This window comes from Passer domesticus, chromosome 4, assembly GCF_036417665.1.
Source record: "Passer domesticus isolate bPasDom1 chromosome 4, bPasDom1.hap1, whole genome shotgun sequence".
In the NCBI taxonomy this organism is placed as follows: Eukaryota; Metazoa; Chordata; class Aves; order Passeriformes; family Passeridae; genus Passer; species Passer domesticus.
In genome coordinates, this window is record NC_087477.1 from 40805704 (window position 1) to 40819831 (window position 14128).

Below are 14128 nucleotides of genomic sequence, written 5' to 3' on the forward strand. Positions count from 1 at the left end.
GTTTTGAGCAAACTGGAGCCAAGAGATTTCTAACTTGCTACTGCCAATTGCCATCAACCAACAGCAAATGGAAAAGGTTTACTGGCCATTAAAAAAATCAAGTATTCATCTGTTTCCAGTGTAACAGTCATTTTCATGAATTATTTTTTCAAGGAGAGAGCCATAAAGCTTTTTTTTATTTTCTGCCTGCTATATGCAGGCAAAAAATAAAAACATCTATTTACCTTTAAAGTCTCATCTTAACCCAAAAGGAGGAGAGAAATAGGAATATAATCCAGGCCTACCAGCCCTATTCAAGTCCACAAGGGTTTGGCTCCTTATATCATCATGGAGACTTTTTCCACTGTCTTGCTCCAACTGAATTTGTTTAATCCTCACAGTTTTGGTCACCATCTGGCTCATTTTGTTGTCTACGCAGAGACTGTATGACAGACTTCCATTCACTGCAATAGGAACTCTTTGCTGAGTGATTTGATAGCCAGCCTGTCAACAAAATTAGTTTTATATGCAACTGAAACATTCACTTTTCAGAAAGCAGACCAAGTGCAAATATAATTGACTAAGAACAAAAGTGAAAATGCAACATCTTTCAGAGTGACCTATATAAGAGGAGAGAATAAATGCACATGTAAATTCAAAAGTAACTTTGCTTAAATGGAAAGGAAGCAAGCTAGAAGATGAGCCTAGAATTCAACATAATGGTAAGACGCTGGAAGTCTGGAAAAAATATGAGGACTTCTCAATACAGACAAATATACAACACCATAGTAATGCTGAAACAATCAATAATCAACTGCACAATCTCTTGCCAAGGATGACAAACTTCTCTGACAGTGTCCTGGGGCAGGAAATGGACTGGAGGAGGTTCTTCCATGCCTGTGGTCCCACGATCATGTTACATGTTGTTTGAAGCCAGTACTTCCATCCCCAAGCTGGGGCTATCCCTCCTCCTCCCAACAGGCTGCATATCCCCCTCTGTCTGTTCCAAATTGTACTCGTTAGAGGGGAGGAGAGGGAAGGGGTGGAGGCAGGGAAATCAAGAAAATGAGAAACCTCTATTTCATTAATGTAGCAATTTAAAAGATAAGATGCTGCAACCCCAGGTAAGGCACACAGCTGATAAATGCCACCTCATGCCTGGGACTGCACTCAAAGGGGAACTGCTGGCCAAAACAGTGGCTGCCAGTGACAAGGTATTGGAATAACTGCAATGATGTGAAAATAGAAGTGAATCAAAGACAGCTGAGGTGGGGTCCCATTTGCTTCCTCCTTCCTCACCTGCCTATGGCACTAGTGGTGAAAATTTTAAAAAAAGTCTGCCTGAAACAAATTATTTGGGAGGAGTATTTGTGTATTTTGCAGGGATGACAAGCTTACTCCAAAATATAGAGATGGTGAATTCCAGGGCACTGGAATGGAGAACAGGGCTGGCCCTGTCAACACCCCAATTTATATATGCAGTGAAGTGCATGACCTACCAGACATAATCACTGTAAGAAAAAGAAAATAACTGACTCTCTACAGCTTATGCTAATCACAGGCTCTTCTCATCTCCTAGAAGTTCTCATTAAAATATTTTTTTTACAGCCTGAAATATTGAGTGACAATAAATAATATGAATCCCATTTCCCATCCAAAGCCCTGTTTTCAGGAGTAACAATAATCCCATTGTCAAATGACCCTAAGAGCTGGATTTATCTGTTCTATTCAGCTCATTAGCCTAAACTCTGCATCTTATTACAGGGTTCCTGACTAGACTGCTCACTATGAAATGTAGGTCGGGCAGTTTATTGTCCGTGCTTAAACTGCAGAAGTCAGTCAGTTAAAAGCCAGAATTACATGTTCCCAACTAATAAAACATGTCAGCATCTCCCTGACCAAATCTCCGTGCTTCTGTAACCAGAGGATCCTATAATTCATGTCTGCAGAGTTTCTTCCACCTCAACTGTTCTCTTGGACACGTGGATGTGCATTCTTTCCCACGACAACATTCACCCATATAGCAGCTATCAGTAGACTGACAGCAGCAGACATCACAAGAATATGAGAGTGATTTCAGTTTAACAGAGTAAGCACTGAAAGTAAATTGCAAACAATTTGTTTGTGATGTTTTTGATGTTCCTACATGATGTGTAAAGGAATTTCTAAAGTCATATTTATTTCCTGCTACTTCACCTTTTTTCCCTTCAGGTCTTGAAGTGGGCTTTAAGATAGTTCCACATTTTAAAAAAAGTACTGGCGATTCAAACTGCTAAGTTTGCTTTTCACATTCCCAGCAGGTCACTGCACAGCTCCCAATAAAAGGGCCTCTTAATGGCTTACAAATATTTGCAAAGTTATTCCCAGAAACCAAATCAAAATTATAGCAACTTCACAGAAGAGCCACAAGTTCACAATGTAGAAAAAAAATAAAACAGAAATCCTTTCTGAGATCCAGGTCTCCACTGGACAACTATAATACCATTCTCTTTCTAAGGCGGCAAGCAATTGTATTTGAAAATGTATTGTGAAACTTCACAATATTTTCAATACCTGAACAAGAGTGGGAAAGTAAGTAATTTGGTTAATAATACAGCACCTCTACAGATTTGTCTGGGATCTGAGAGGTCTCCCACTCTGCTTCTCTGGATGTCTGAGACTCCTCACCTAAAGACAGCATAAGCTAACATGCCTGATCTTGTCCAAATAAAATAAACCCACATATTTTTATTTTCATGTCATCAGATCTTCACTCCAAAACCAAGGAAACTAAAATTAGCTTCCTCCCTTTGATAGATTAGTGTTAAACTGAACATTCAGTACCAATAAGCTCACGCAAAAGTAAGTTAAACATTAGAAAGGTTTAATGTCATTAGAGGGAAAAAAAAGGCTCAAACACTGCTGCATCCTGTTGTATGGACAGAAGTCAGGTTCTTAAATTATTTCAGTATTTCTACATCCATATCAAATGCAGCAAAATACATATGATTTCCAGTGGCACCTTCTACACATATGAAATCTACCAACAAACCACACTGCAAAGACTCAATTCCTCAGTTGTTTAGGCTTTTTCATTTATTGGAACCATGACTAGGAAAGTTTTGAAGGGAAATTAAATATTTTTAGGTCCCTAAGCACACACAAAAAAGATCCTACTGTGTTTATTCCACTGGAGCCTGTGTTAGTTATACATTCACTTTAAATGAAGGACTTTTATCAGATTGCTTTTGCCCTAACAGACAATTAGTACAAAACACCAGGAATGGAAAACTTAAGGGACAAAGCAGCTCCAGCTCCCAATCCAATTACATTAGGCTACTGGAATTGTGCAGCTAAGCAAGGAGTCAGCAATCAGAGCAATCATATTCAATCAGTGAGCACAAGGGTACAGCTGCCTATTCCATCAGGGCACAGTGCAGCATCCTGCTGGGGTGGGCAGAGCACTGGCTGAAAACAGAAGCAGCATCTCTGCTCTCCGGCCCTACTGCCATCCGTACTGCAGACTTGTCCTTCCCAGAGCCCAGGAGGGCCCAGCCATGCTGACTGCATACTTACAGGCAGATCTGCATAGAAGTAGTGTTTTCTGTCAAACAAGGACTTCTTGTTTATGCTGCAGTTGAGAGCCAGGCCTGTCATCACTGCTGCTTCTACACATCTCCTGTTGAGAACCTAAGGAAACATGACACATGGTTTTGCTCAGATACTCAGTATGTTACAAATGTGTCTCCCACACACTGCCGTATAAGGAGCATATATTCAATTTCACTTGCCTTCAGTCACCATTAGATCTCTTTCTTTGTGTGGGTAGCTCTTATTCATCATTAAAGCTGCGGCAGCTATAAATCTGCAAGGCTTTACGATGAAAATACAAGCTATTCAGTCACTTTGTCATACCACATATGGAGGTGTGCACTGTTCTGGCTTGCTACTTTTGCAAACATTCAGTGCTTTTGAATCTTTTGAGGGTACAGGAGACAAATCACAGCACATGATAACTGACTTGTAACCAGCTGTCAGCTCATACTGGGAATTTGAAACACAGGGGATTTGCATTAGGGACTGCAGTGCTGTTACAGTAGAACACTTCAGAACACCTGTAACCACAGAACCACAGTGAATTTATGAGTATCTACACATAGCATCGATTTTAATGCTTTGCTTAACCACAATGAAATGATGCACACTTACATCTTTGCCAAAACAGAACCCAAAAGACAGCAATTGATCCCATGACTACAAAAATACATGTTTCCAGCTCCTAAGACACCCATGTGATAAAAGGTTTTTGAAGAATGCCATGTGATCTAAAGATCCAGCAAGGTCCTCACAAAGAAATAAAGGAGTTAAATGCAGTTTTTCACCATGGAGTCATTACGCTCGGCAATACACACTTCCATCTCCTCAGCAGGATCAGGATACAGAAGATTTCACTCCAAAAACTACTGACAAATGATGGTTTTTTTCAGATGTGCTCTCAGTAATTTAACAGTTCGTTTAACTAACATCAAATGGATGAAACTGAAAAAGAAAAAAGACTGAATTTGTCTTACTACAATTCTGACATGCTCACACTTACAGCATTTTGAAACAGGAACAGAACTTTATCCATCTTGTTCTGCACTGTACAGCTGCCAAGAAGTCTATTTCCAGCAGGACCATTAAAGGAGCACATTATGTAAAAGAAAGTACATGACTTCATCTGCATTGACCAGAACATAAAAGGCTTAAATAATGTTTTCTTCCATGTTTCTGACAGTATTTACTTTTTATATTCTCCAACCTCATTTCTGAAAACATATTAAGCAGCTGTACATTTCCCATCATCCCACATCTTCAGCCAGAAAATGAATCTCTTTATTTTATTCATTTACTTTTTAAAAATCAAAATAGTAAGATGGGATATGGGCAACTCTTCCTGTAACAAAAACTTTAAAATTGCTTATACAAAAAAGAAATTAAATATTTAAGACATTTAACAAGGGAACTTTCAGATCTTTAGTGTAGCTATATATGGCTAACTAGAACACATCATCTGTTCAGGCATATTTTACTTATTAAAAAATTTAAGAGATACATAAAGCGAATTTTAGACAAGAAAAAAGGAAGAACAATCTCCCTTTGAACTATCAATCCACAGCAAAATGCATGCAATTAGTCCTGACTCTAATCTAAAGAAAATTGATAACTACAAAATATGAATTTATTTCAGCAGCGTAACTGCAGTTCATTATATAGTAGATGCTCCTGTTTTCAATAATTAAATGCTTCCAGACAGTACAGACACTTTTTTTTACTGTTTAAGGAATTCTGTGACAGTGGTAGTCAAACTGTTCCATGTTTAAAATATCTTCATATTTCTAAATACACAGGCAAATTTTCTCTTACTAAACCTTTATGGCACAATCCTGTTCAGCTTTACACATTAGTGAGGACCTTGCCAGTCAGTTCTTTAATAAAACTGGCCACCAGAAGCCCATTAAGTCTCCATAAGGACTGCTAGACTCAAAACACCACAGCTTCAAAGCAGCGAGCCAGTATCTTGCTACAATTCCTGACGGTGCAGGGGTTGTGACTGACTGCAATCAGCGAACAAAACCCAACTCCCGAGTCACAGTCACTGAAAGCTTCATAGCACTTCATTGCTCTTCAATTTTTACTTCAAACAGGAGAGTGTGTATCTTACTCAGTGCCCTAAGGGGCACTGTTTAGAGGTGAAAAAAATAATCCTCATATATACACTACTTAAAACCAGAGAGATCTTTTGCTCTACTGCTGATGAAGCATTTTGGCGACTCTGGGGAAAAAGTGGCATAAAAACATGAAGTACTGATTATTTTTTATGTAGTATTACCAAGAATTTAGATGGCTCTGATGTATTTGTGTCCCCAGTGTACTGGATCATAGTAGGCAAATCTTTGTATATGCTCCATTACTCATTCAACTTCCCATGCTATTCCTTCGCCCATCTCAGTGGTGGGAGAAGGCCTTGCAAAGCAGATCTTTCCTGCTATGGCACACTGGCTACCGTGCCAACCTGCTCCTTCTGCCCTGTGTGCCTTTAAGAAAGCACAATACAAACCCAACCAGATGACCCTCTTCTTCTTCAAAAATCAAAACTTATCTAATACTGCTTCACGTCTCAAATGACACTTACTACCCACTGCCATGACCAAGGCTGTAAGCACAAAGCACTACTACCTTTCCTTCAAACAAGCCTTGCTTTTCAAATAATCTGCACTGATATACATCAATTCAGTATGAGAAACTTCCCATACTAATGACCTAGAGTAAGCCCTCCAGCTTGTTTATGCAGTAAGCTGTTATTAAGTTGACAGCTTTGACTAGCACCAAAGATTTAAATTACTGGCTTGAACTGACAAGCTGCCTGTCTGCTATGTTAGTAAACTGCTGGCCTTGAAAGCAAGCTGTGTAGTTCCTGCAGTAGCTATGGACAAAACACAATAGTCTGTAAAGACTTCTTCAATATACTCTTCTAAATGGGAAGCATTCCTCCTAGTATTTGTCAAAAATCCTACAGAGCTATTACAAAAGGAAATGTAAATTGTTTATATTGGAAACTCGTGAAAAACCTTAACAATGGCAACACAACACCAGCACCATTTCCCTCGTAGCTACGGTCTCCTGCTACAGTACCATGGTAACTGAGCACTATAGGAATGAAAGAAGTCCAACCAAGATCTCTCTTTTTTCTGCTACTTGTCTATTCTTTACATCTAGACCACAAATGGAAAGACTACTTTTAAGAATGTATCTTTATTTGCAAGTTCAGTTTAGTCAAGACCTTAGTTTCAAATATTCAATATCTATTCAAAACTATACACAATACCTTTGACAGCACAAATTCCCACCAAAAGCAATTTTCTGACAGCTTTTTCTTTAACAACAGGTTTAGTCCTTATATTAATATATTAAAGAAAGTTGGCACCCTTTTACATAAAGATACATGTTTCTAAATTTAGTAAATAACCATGTTTAGATTTTAAAGAGGTTAGGTATGCAGCTTCTTGTTTTGCTAATGAGCATTATGTAGGAAAATTGGGGGAAAAAGAAGAAATATCTAAATAACTCTCCTGGAAAAAGTTTATTTTTGCTACCTCTTACAAAAACCCAGTAATCTCTGCAATAACATTTGCAACCAGGAAGCTTATCTTACAGAAGAAAATATTCCTTGTACTAAAAACGGCAAAATCAAAATAATTCTCCAGAAATTAGTGACGTTTTTGATTCTAGGTCACACATTTTAATAAAGTAGATTTAATATTCACTGGCTATCTTAAGACTTTCAGTCCTACTTACAATCATGAAAAAAATCAGCATTAATCAGATTAACTACAGGACTGTTTATCTAAGAAATATTTAATTTTAGCTCATTTTCATTCAAAATAATATCTGAAAGAAGGAAGTAGTACAATGTACTCAGCCAGCTCTCTGTAGACCAGACACCAATCTTTAGAAACCTCAACAGATATAGCTAATCACATTTTCAAGTACTCCTATTTCATCTCACTCTGATTTTTATTTGCTTCTACTAATGGATATACCCAGTCTTACTATTCTAGCTGCGTTAAAAGTATCAAATTGCTGCAATATATGGTTCTTTGAAGTGCAATCATAAGTTAAACTTCAAAATAGAATACCCTTATATGTACTTAGTCACAGTGTAATTGAGGCTGTTCAGTCTGACACTGTAGATGAGTACTTACTGCTCTGCAGCATTCTGCCTTGCATCCTCCCACACACAGAGAAGGGACCAACTGGAGCTATGCATGTACAGAATTTAGATACAATAAATCAAGAGCTGACCATTTCCCAAATTTATTTCAGTGGGTTACAAACAGACTTCATCCCCAAAAGGACACAGCAAAAATTTAAAAAACAAGACAACTTAAGCCTGTCATTTTGTTAGGTGTTCAAAGAACCCACATTCCAAAATCCAAGGTCTCAAATTTCAGGGAAAATTTTAAAAACTTCAGTTTGGTGTCCTCTGCACTTACTCCAGCATCTCCTTAGCATGTTTGCTAACCCAGTATGAGCATTATGATCTTATCTCTAAGGAAAGGGACAATTCAGAAGGAGAAGCAGCACCAGACATTTTAAATTGAGATCTTAGCATTATCAAAAGAGATCCCAGCTTAAAGAGAACAAAATGGCAACTCAGAAGCTGCAACAGCAAAGGCTATGAGGGGCATTAAACATACTTAATTCACTTTGTAAATTTACCTTTCCACAATCTGGTACCAAACCCATACATTGCTATACAAAACATATTGCTAACCTTGTCTAGTGGCAAAGTTGGCGTGTGGTGATGCAGCACAAATTATTCCAGTCATATCTAAAAACTAGGCATTGCTGCCATCAAGAAGTACCCAGCTTCCATACACACTACTTCAGGTGTACTCAACAGAATAAGAGGGCACACTTTCTCAAAGCTGAAGAGCTAGGCTGAAACCTTTTATCACAAGGCTTAGGATGGAGGAAGCATCTTTCAGTGTCAGTGATGGCCAGAAAGATGCAGCAGCAGCAGCAGCAGGGAGAAATGCTGACTCCCGAGAGCAAGAAAAATGGAACATTACACCAGATACAAAGATATTTCTATAATGACAGAATTTAAGGTTTCTCAGCCCAACAGGGGTTGCTAGAAGAAATACAGAAGGAAAAAATCCATTCAGACTACTGTGTGGGCAAAGTGCTCAATGGTCTCAACAGAATAAATTTGTTTTCTGGGAAGAAGCCAATCCAGATCATATCTTTGATCCCATCAGCAGCATCTAAAAACAAATAAAATTCTATCCTGCAGGACCAGTTCCAAGCAGGAGAACCCACAGAGAAGACAGGACAATGCAATGGTGATACAGTGGTTCATGAAATTCATAACCAAATGCTGTGTTTATGTGGTGTTCCCATAAAGAAGTCCAGGACCTCTCTAACATCCATGCTCTCCTTGTTGACATTAGTCTTCTGCATCTGCCACATGGCATTTTTTGACCTGTCATAAGGATGCTCCCTCTCTAATGCCAGCTGGAATTTAAATCACTGCTAATGCTATCTGATCCAGGACACATTTAATGCAGGAAGATCCAGTGGTAACTTCTCTCTGCTCCTGGAGGTAGGGGACTGAGCAATGGCTAAAACTTAAGTTACAGACTACGATCAAATCCAAAGGCAACAAGATGTTTAAGGAGAACCATCTCAGACCTTTCTTCCTACACTGAGTTACAGAAAAAAAAAGGCTTTTGAATGTGAATATTATCTGCCTTCTTCAACATAACAAAGATTGTTTAATTTCTTAAATGAAGACACTCAGAGCATTCAGGACAAAATAGTCTAAACAACTCCTATCCTGTTTTTCCTTGCAGATGGTCCTTTGCTCACAGGCTTGGTAGGAGCCAACTCTGTGGTTTTCTGAGTTATAACAAATTCTGACCTTTGATCCCTATTTACTGTCATTTTCTATTATTTCAAAGTCTTGGCTATCTGCCCTCTGCTTCTTCTTGCAATTTTTGTGTGTCTGAGAGCCCACACTAAACACACACTAAACTCTCAGCCCTTTGCTCTGACTCCCTCATTCCTTTTTTCCCCAACAGCTATCTCCCAAAACATGCTTATTTGTTCTCAGCCATCTTTCCCTGCAGGCTGACCCAGATCTCTTAAGAGAGCATAATATACAAATTAGGAGTAAATCAGAAGTGGTCTTTTACACATAGATAAAAGATTATACTAATTTGGGAAAACAACAGGCGACATAATGCAATAAGTCTTGCAAAGAGTTGTTAAGAAATAATTGGAGAGAAATTGTAAGAGAGCAAACAGAAATTATTTGCTTTTAACAAACTTGTTCTGCAAACTTGTTCTGTAGAACCAACAGAGACTAATTTCCTTTAAATAATATCCCTAGCTTGTTTTACCTAAGCAGTGACCCCAAAACTCTCTCTCCCGTGACTCCCCCATCTTCTCATTTCATCAAACATCCCAAAATGAATACAAAGTGTCACAAGTATCTGAAGAGCAGCTGCCCAAAATAAGCTGAGATCAGTGGGGAGACTAAATCGATAATTTCTTCTTCATATGCTCACTAATATGTTCATAATAACCCTCTACAAGCCTAAAATGTTTTGGAGGAAAATTTGGCTGAACTTGGCAGCAAAATTGCAAATTGAGCATTTCTGTATAGAAAACAATAGTCCTTGTGGCAAAATTTGCATATGTAACTGGGAAAAATCACTTGCAGAAGTTTCATAATCCTCTCAAAATCAAATATAGTCATATTTAAGGTGGCAAGGTGACTGATAATCAGAGAGAACACAAAGAAATTAATTTTACCCCAGGAACTGATTACAGCCTAATTGTGCCAAGATGAGTTTCAAACAAAACACAAAAACCTGACAGTTATGCAACATTACTCACCAGACAGCTAACCATAAGATAACAAAGACCCAGTCTACAATTATCTGTCATTACTGTCAGACAATGCTTCCCAAAACACCTTTTAATGAAAAACTCTTCAAGGAAACAATTGCTAAGAGAAGAATGAAGTAGCAAGAGGTCCGTTTGCAAAGCTAAAATGCTATGAAATTGGTAGAACCATGAAACTTTTGCTTAAGGGAGCACTGCTAACATCCACATACACAAGACATACCACCTTGGCTTTCCTCAGATGGAGTCACCTGGAACCAGACTGTCTACATACTGTGAGAAAACCGAATCAGATCAAAAAATTAAGGATGCCAGAACACCTATAGTGACTGATACCAGAGGTAATAGAAATTTGCAACAATAAATCCCCTCTCAGGTCCAACTTAAAGAAATTCCCATGCACTGAGAAAAGCTACTGCAAAAAAGCTTATGTGTGTTTCAGCAGCAATTTCCAAATGAATTCAGAAAGGGGGGGCACTGTTACATCATGCAGTGGTTGTGCCGTCCCAAAGCGTCCAAGATGGCAGAATAACTGCAGTAACAGGACTGTGTGAAAGACAGGAAACAAGATACTGCCAACTCCTGCTGCCCCACTAAGAAGTAGAAAAACAACCTGTGTAAAACAAAAGGTAAAACACTTAAAAAGAAACTACAGGAAAGGAGGTAAGAGAAAATACACAGGCATAATCACTGATGCACTGAAGGATCTACTGAAATAGGTGATAACAAGATGTTGTATCAGTGCCATTCTAACAGGCAAGTTTGCATCAGCCACCTGTTAAGGATGATCAGTAAAGCCAACAAGAACAGAGTTCAACACTTGCTGAGGTGCTAAGAAGATAGCCCAACCTGAACTGTTAGCCTTGACAAAAAGATTAAAACACCCAGAATGAGGGTCAGAAATACTCACAAATATATGAGACATAACAAAAAGTGACAGACATCTTCAAAGCTTGAGAGAGGAGCAACAAATGTCACAAAATACTTCAATACATAAGAGCAGGGAGTCTCCAGAAAAAAATGGCCCAAGTATGATATAAAGCTGAGCTAAGCAACTGCAGTAACGGAGGAAATATAACATTACTCAGACCCCAGTGAAGGAGTTTGGTAACCCTGGAGCTGTGAATGATCCTATGGGACACAAAGAAACAGAATGAGAAACAACCTGCACCATAACCCAGTCCTGAGTCACCTGAAGCCAGCATCTAATCGTCTTTCAGAGGCTTCTTCTGACCAGTGCAACAGCTTTGAACTGATTAGTAAGTTGAAAATTGGTATGCAGGCTTTATTTCATGAACTGGGACATTTAAGGGTCTATGAACCAGAAAAGCATCCTCAGAGGGCAATGGTTTAAAAGCCTAATTCACTCCTCTAGTCCTTTTAAAAATTATTTGGGATTTTCTTTATAGCAGCTTTCTGGACTGCAAGCCCAGCAAGCTGGAACTGTGTGAGCAAGAAAAGACTCCCAAGCACTGGCCATACAATTGCATGTTGTAAACCCAAATATTATCAGGAAAGAAAGGACTGCAACAGGAAGGTACCATGAAATTCTAATAAAATGAAAAGTCCTCTTTTTTCTCCTAAGTACAATTACTACAGTTTTAGTGAAATAAGTAATGAGAAGTTTAAATGAACATAGACATAGGTAAATGGCTTAAAACAAGCATGAACTCACTTTTTTCATTAGGCATTGCCACTAATTTATTTTTAGAGGAGAGCTCATAGATACAACCTAGCCATCATATAGTTTAAAAGAAAAGAAGATGTATGTAATGGAAGCTAAAAAAACATCCATACAAAGATCAGAAGCTTGTTCAATTCCCCATGAAAAGTGCATGCAATTAAAACTGTAGTTATCAAAAGTCAAGCTAAGAAGCAGGTTTTTTTTTTCAAAACAATGTAGTAGAAGAAGGGAGTAAATTCACATGCATGCCAGCAGGAATGTCAAAACAAAACTGAAATCACAAGTTGGTAAAGCAGCTGTTGCAATCATCAGATTTAACAGGCACAGGATACAAAAAACCCCCTAGTTTCAAGCTGTAAAGTATAAACTCTGGTCTCAAATGCTGTTTCTGTTCCAATATGAATAGCTGACAGACAGATCCACCAAAATCTCACACAAACCTCTCAGAGCCTTTGAAAGCAAAGGCATCAGATAAATCCTGTATATTCTGATGAATTGTAGATGTCATTTAAGTCTGGTAATCCATCACCCAAAACATCTGGAAAAACACTGGGTACCTGCCACTGCCAAGAACAGATGGAAACACCCTCTATAATCCCAAACAGGGTATTAGCCCTGTCACATGCCTGGGCAGCTCCCTCAGCTCCCAGCACTGCAAGGCAACAGCCGGATCCAGGTGCTCCCAGCGACTCTGCAGTGCTGCACTGAAAACTGCTGGCTTCGGATGAGCCCGAGCTTGGAGCTGAAGGTGCCAGAGCTGCAATGCCTCAAGGAACAAGGGCTGAGAGCTGCTCTAGCACTGCTCTCTTCCATGAAAAGGAGTGATCTGGTTGCCCCAAGTGTTTCTGAAAAGTCTGTTGTAAAAAACAAAAGAAGATAAAACAGATGCTTTTCACGCTAAGAGGAGAATGAAATTCAAATGCATGAGAAGATATAAAAAAATTCAAAATGTTTAGGACTGTAGGGCTAATATTAACTCAAACCTTATTAATTTAAACTTTGGATATGTTAATCCTAGATTATTTCTTTATATACTTACCTACAAAGGATTGCCTACACTAGGATCATGGTTTCACTTCAGTCATGCCAGAGACAAATGTAAAATGTGCAACAAAGACTAAGCACTGACAAAAAGGTTTCAGCCTTTAGCTGCTAGATCTACTATCTTATTTCACTGGCTGAGCTATAATTAACTTTTAGTCAGCCACCTCCATCATGAAAATAGATAATCATGGACTCTTTTTCTGTGAGCCCAGTTTTAGCTTTAACAACCTTTCTAGCCTCTCAGAATTTGCAGAGGCTAAATCAGATTGGGAGGGCAATGACCTTTATGGTTCCTCAGAAGAATTTCAGTCCAGTCTGCAGGTGTAATGCATTATCTGCTACCATGTATAGAATAGGTCTTCTCAAGATACCAAGCCAAAATCATTGCCAAGTCCATTCACAAGATAAAAACCCCAAGCTTTTGCAAATTTCCTTACATTCAATGAAATGCATGTAGTCAAATGTAGTCCCAAACTGTCCGTGGACAAGGAATTGACTGGGTGGTGGCACTAAAAGAGCTGTGGTCATCTGTTCAATGTCCCAGTGGAGACCAGTGACAAGTGGTGTTAGGTGGTCTCAGCTGGGACCAGAGCTGTTCAATGTCTTTGTCAGGGACAGGGGGATCAGGTGCATTCTCAGCAAGCTCACAGATGACAACAAGCTGTGTGGTGTGGCCAACATGCTGCAGGGCAGAAATGCCATCCAGAGAGATCTGGGCAGGCTTGAGAAGTGGGCCTGTGCAAACCTCATGAAGTTCAACAACGTCAAGTGCAAATTCCTGCACCTGGATCGGGGCAATCCCAAGCATCAATACAGGCTGGGCAGGGAACAGACTGACAGCAGCCCCAAGGACAAGGACTTGGGGGTGCAGGTTGAGGAAATGCTCAGCATGAGCCAGCAAAGGACACTTGTAGTCCAGAAAGCAAACCATGTTCTGGGCTACCTGCAAAGCAGTGTGGGCAGTAGGGCAAGGGAGAGGATTCTGCC

General features: G+C 39.2%; 1 protein-coding gene across 1 annotated transcript in view; it reads right to left on the minus strand.

Moving 5' to 3' along the window:
- Positions 1-14128, minus strand: part of GATB (glutamyl-tRNA amidotransferase subunit B) — a 41925-nt gene that overhangs the window by 22416 nt on the left and 5381 nt on the right. Inside the window, exons 3-4 of the mRNA XM_064417373.1 lie at positions 3535-3648; positions 285-483 (exon numbers count right to left, since the gene is read on the minus strand). Coding sequence (XP_064273443.1) covers positions 285-483; positions 3535-3648 — 313 coding nt within the window. The remainder of the gene's footprint in view (positions 1-284; positions 484-3534; positions 3649-14128) is intronic.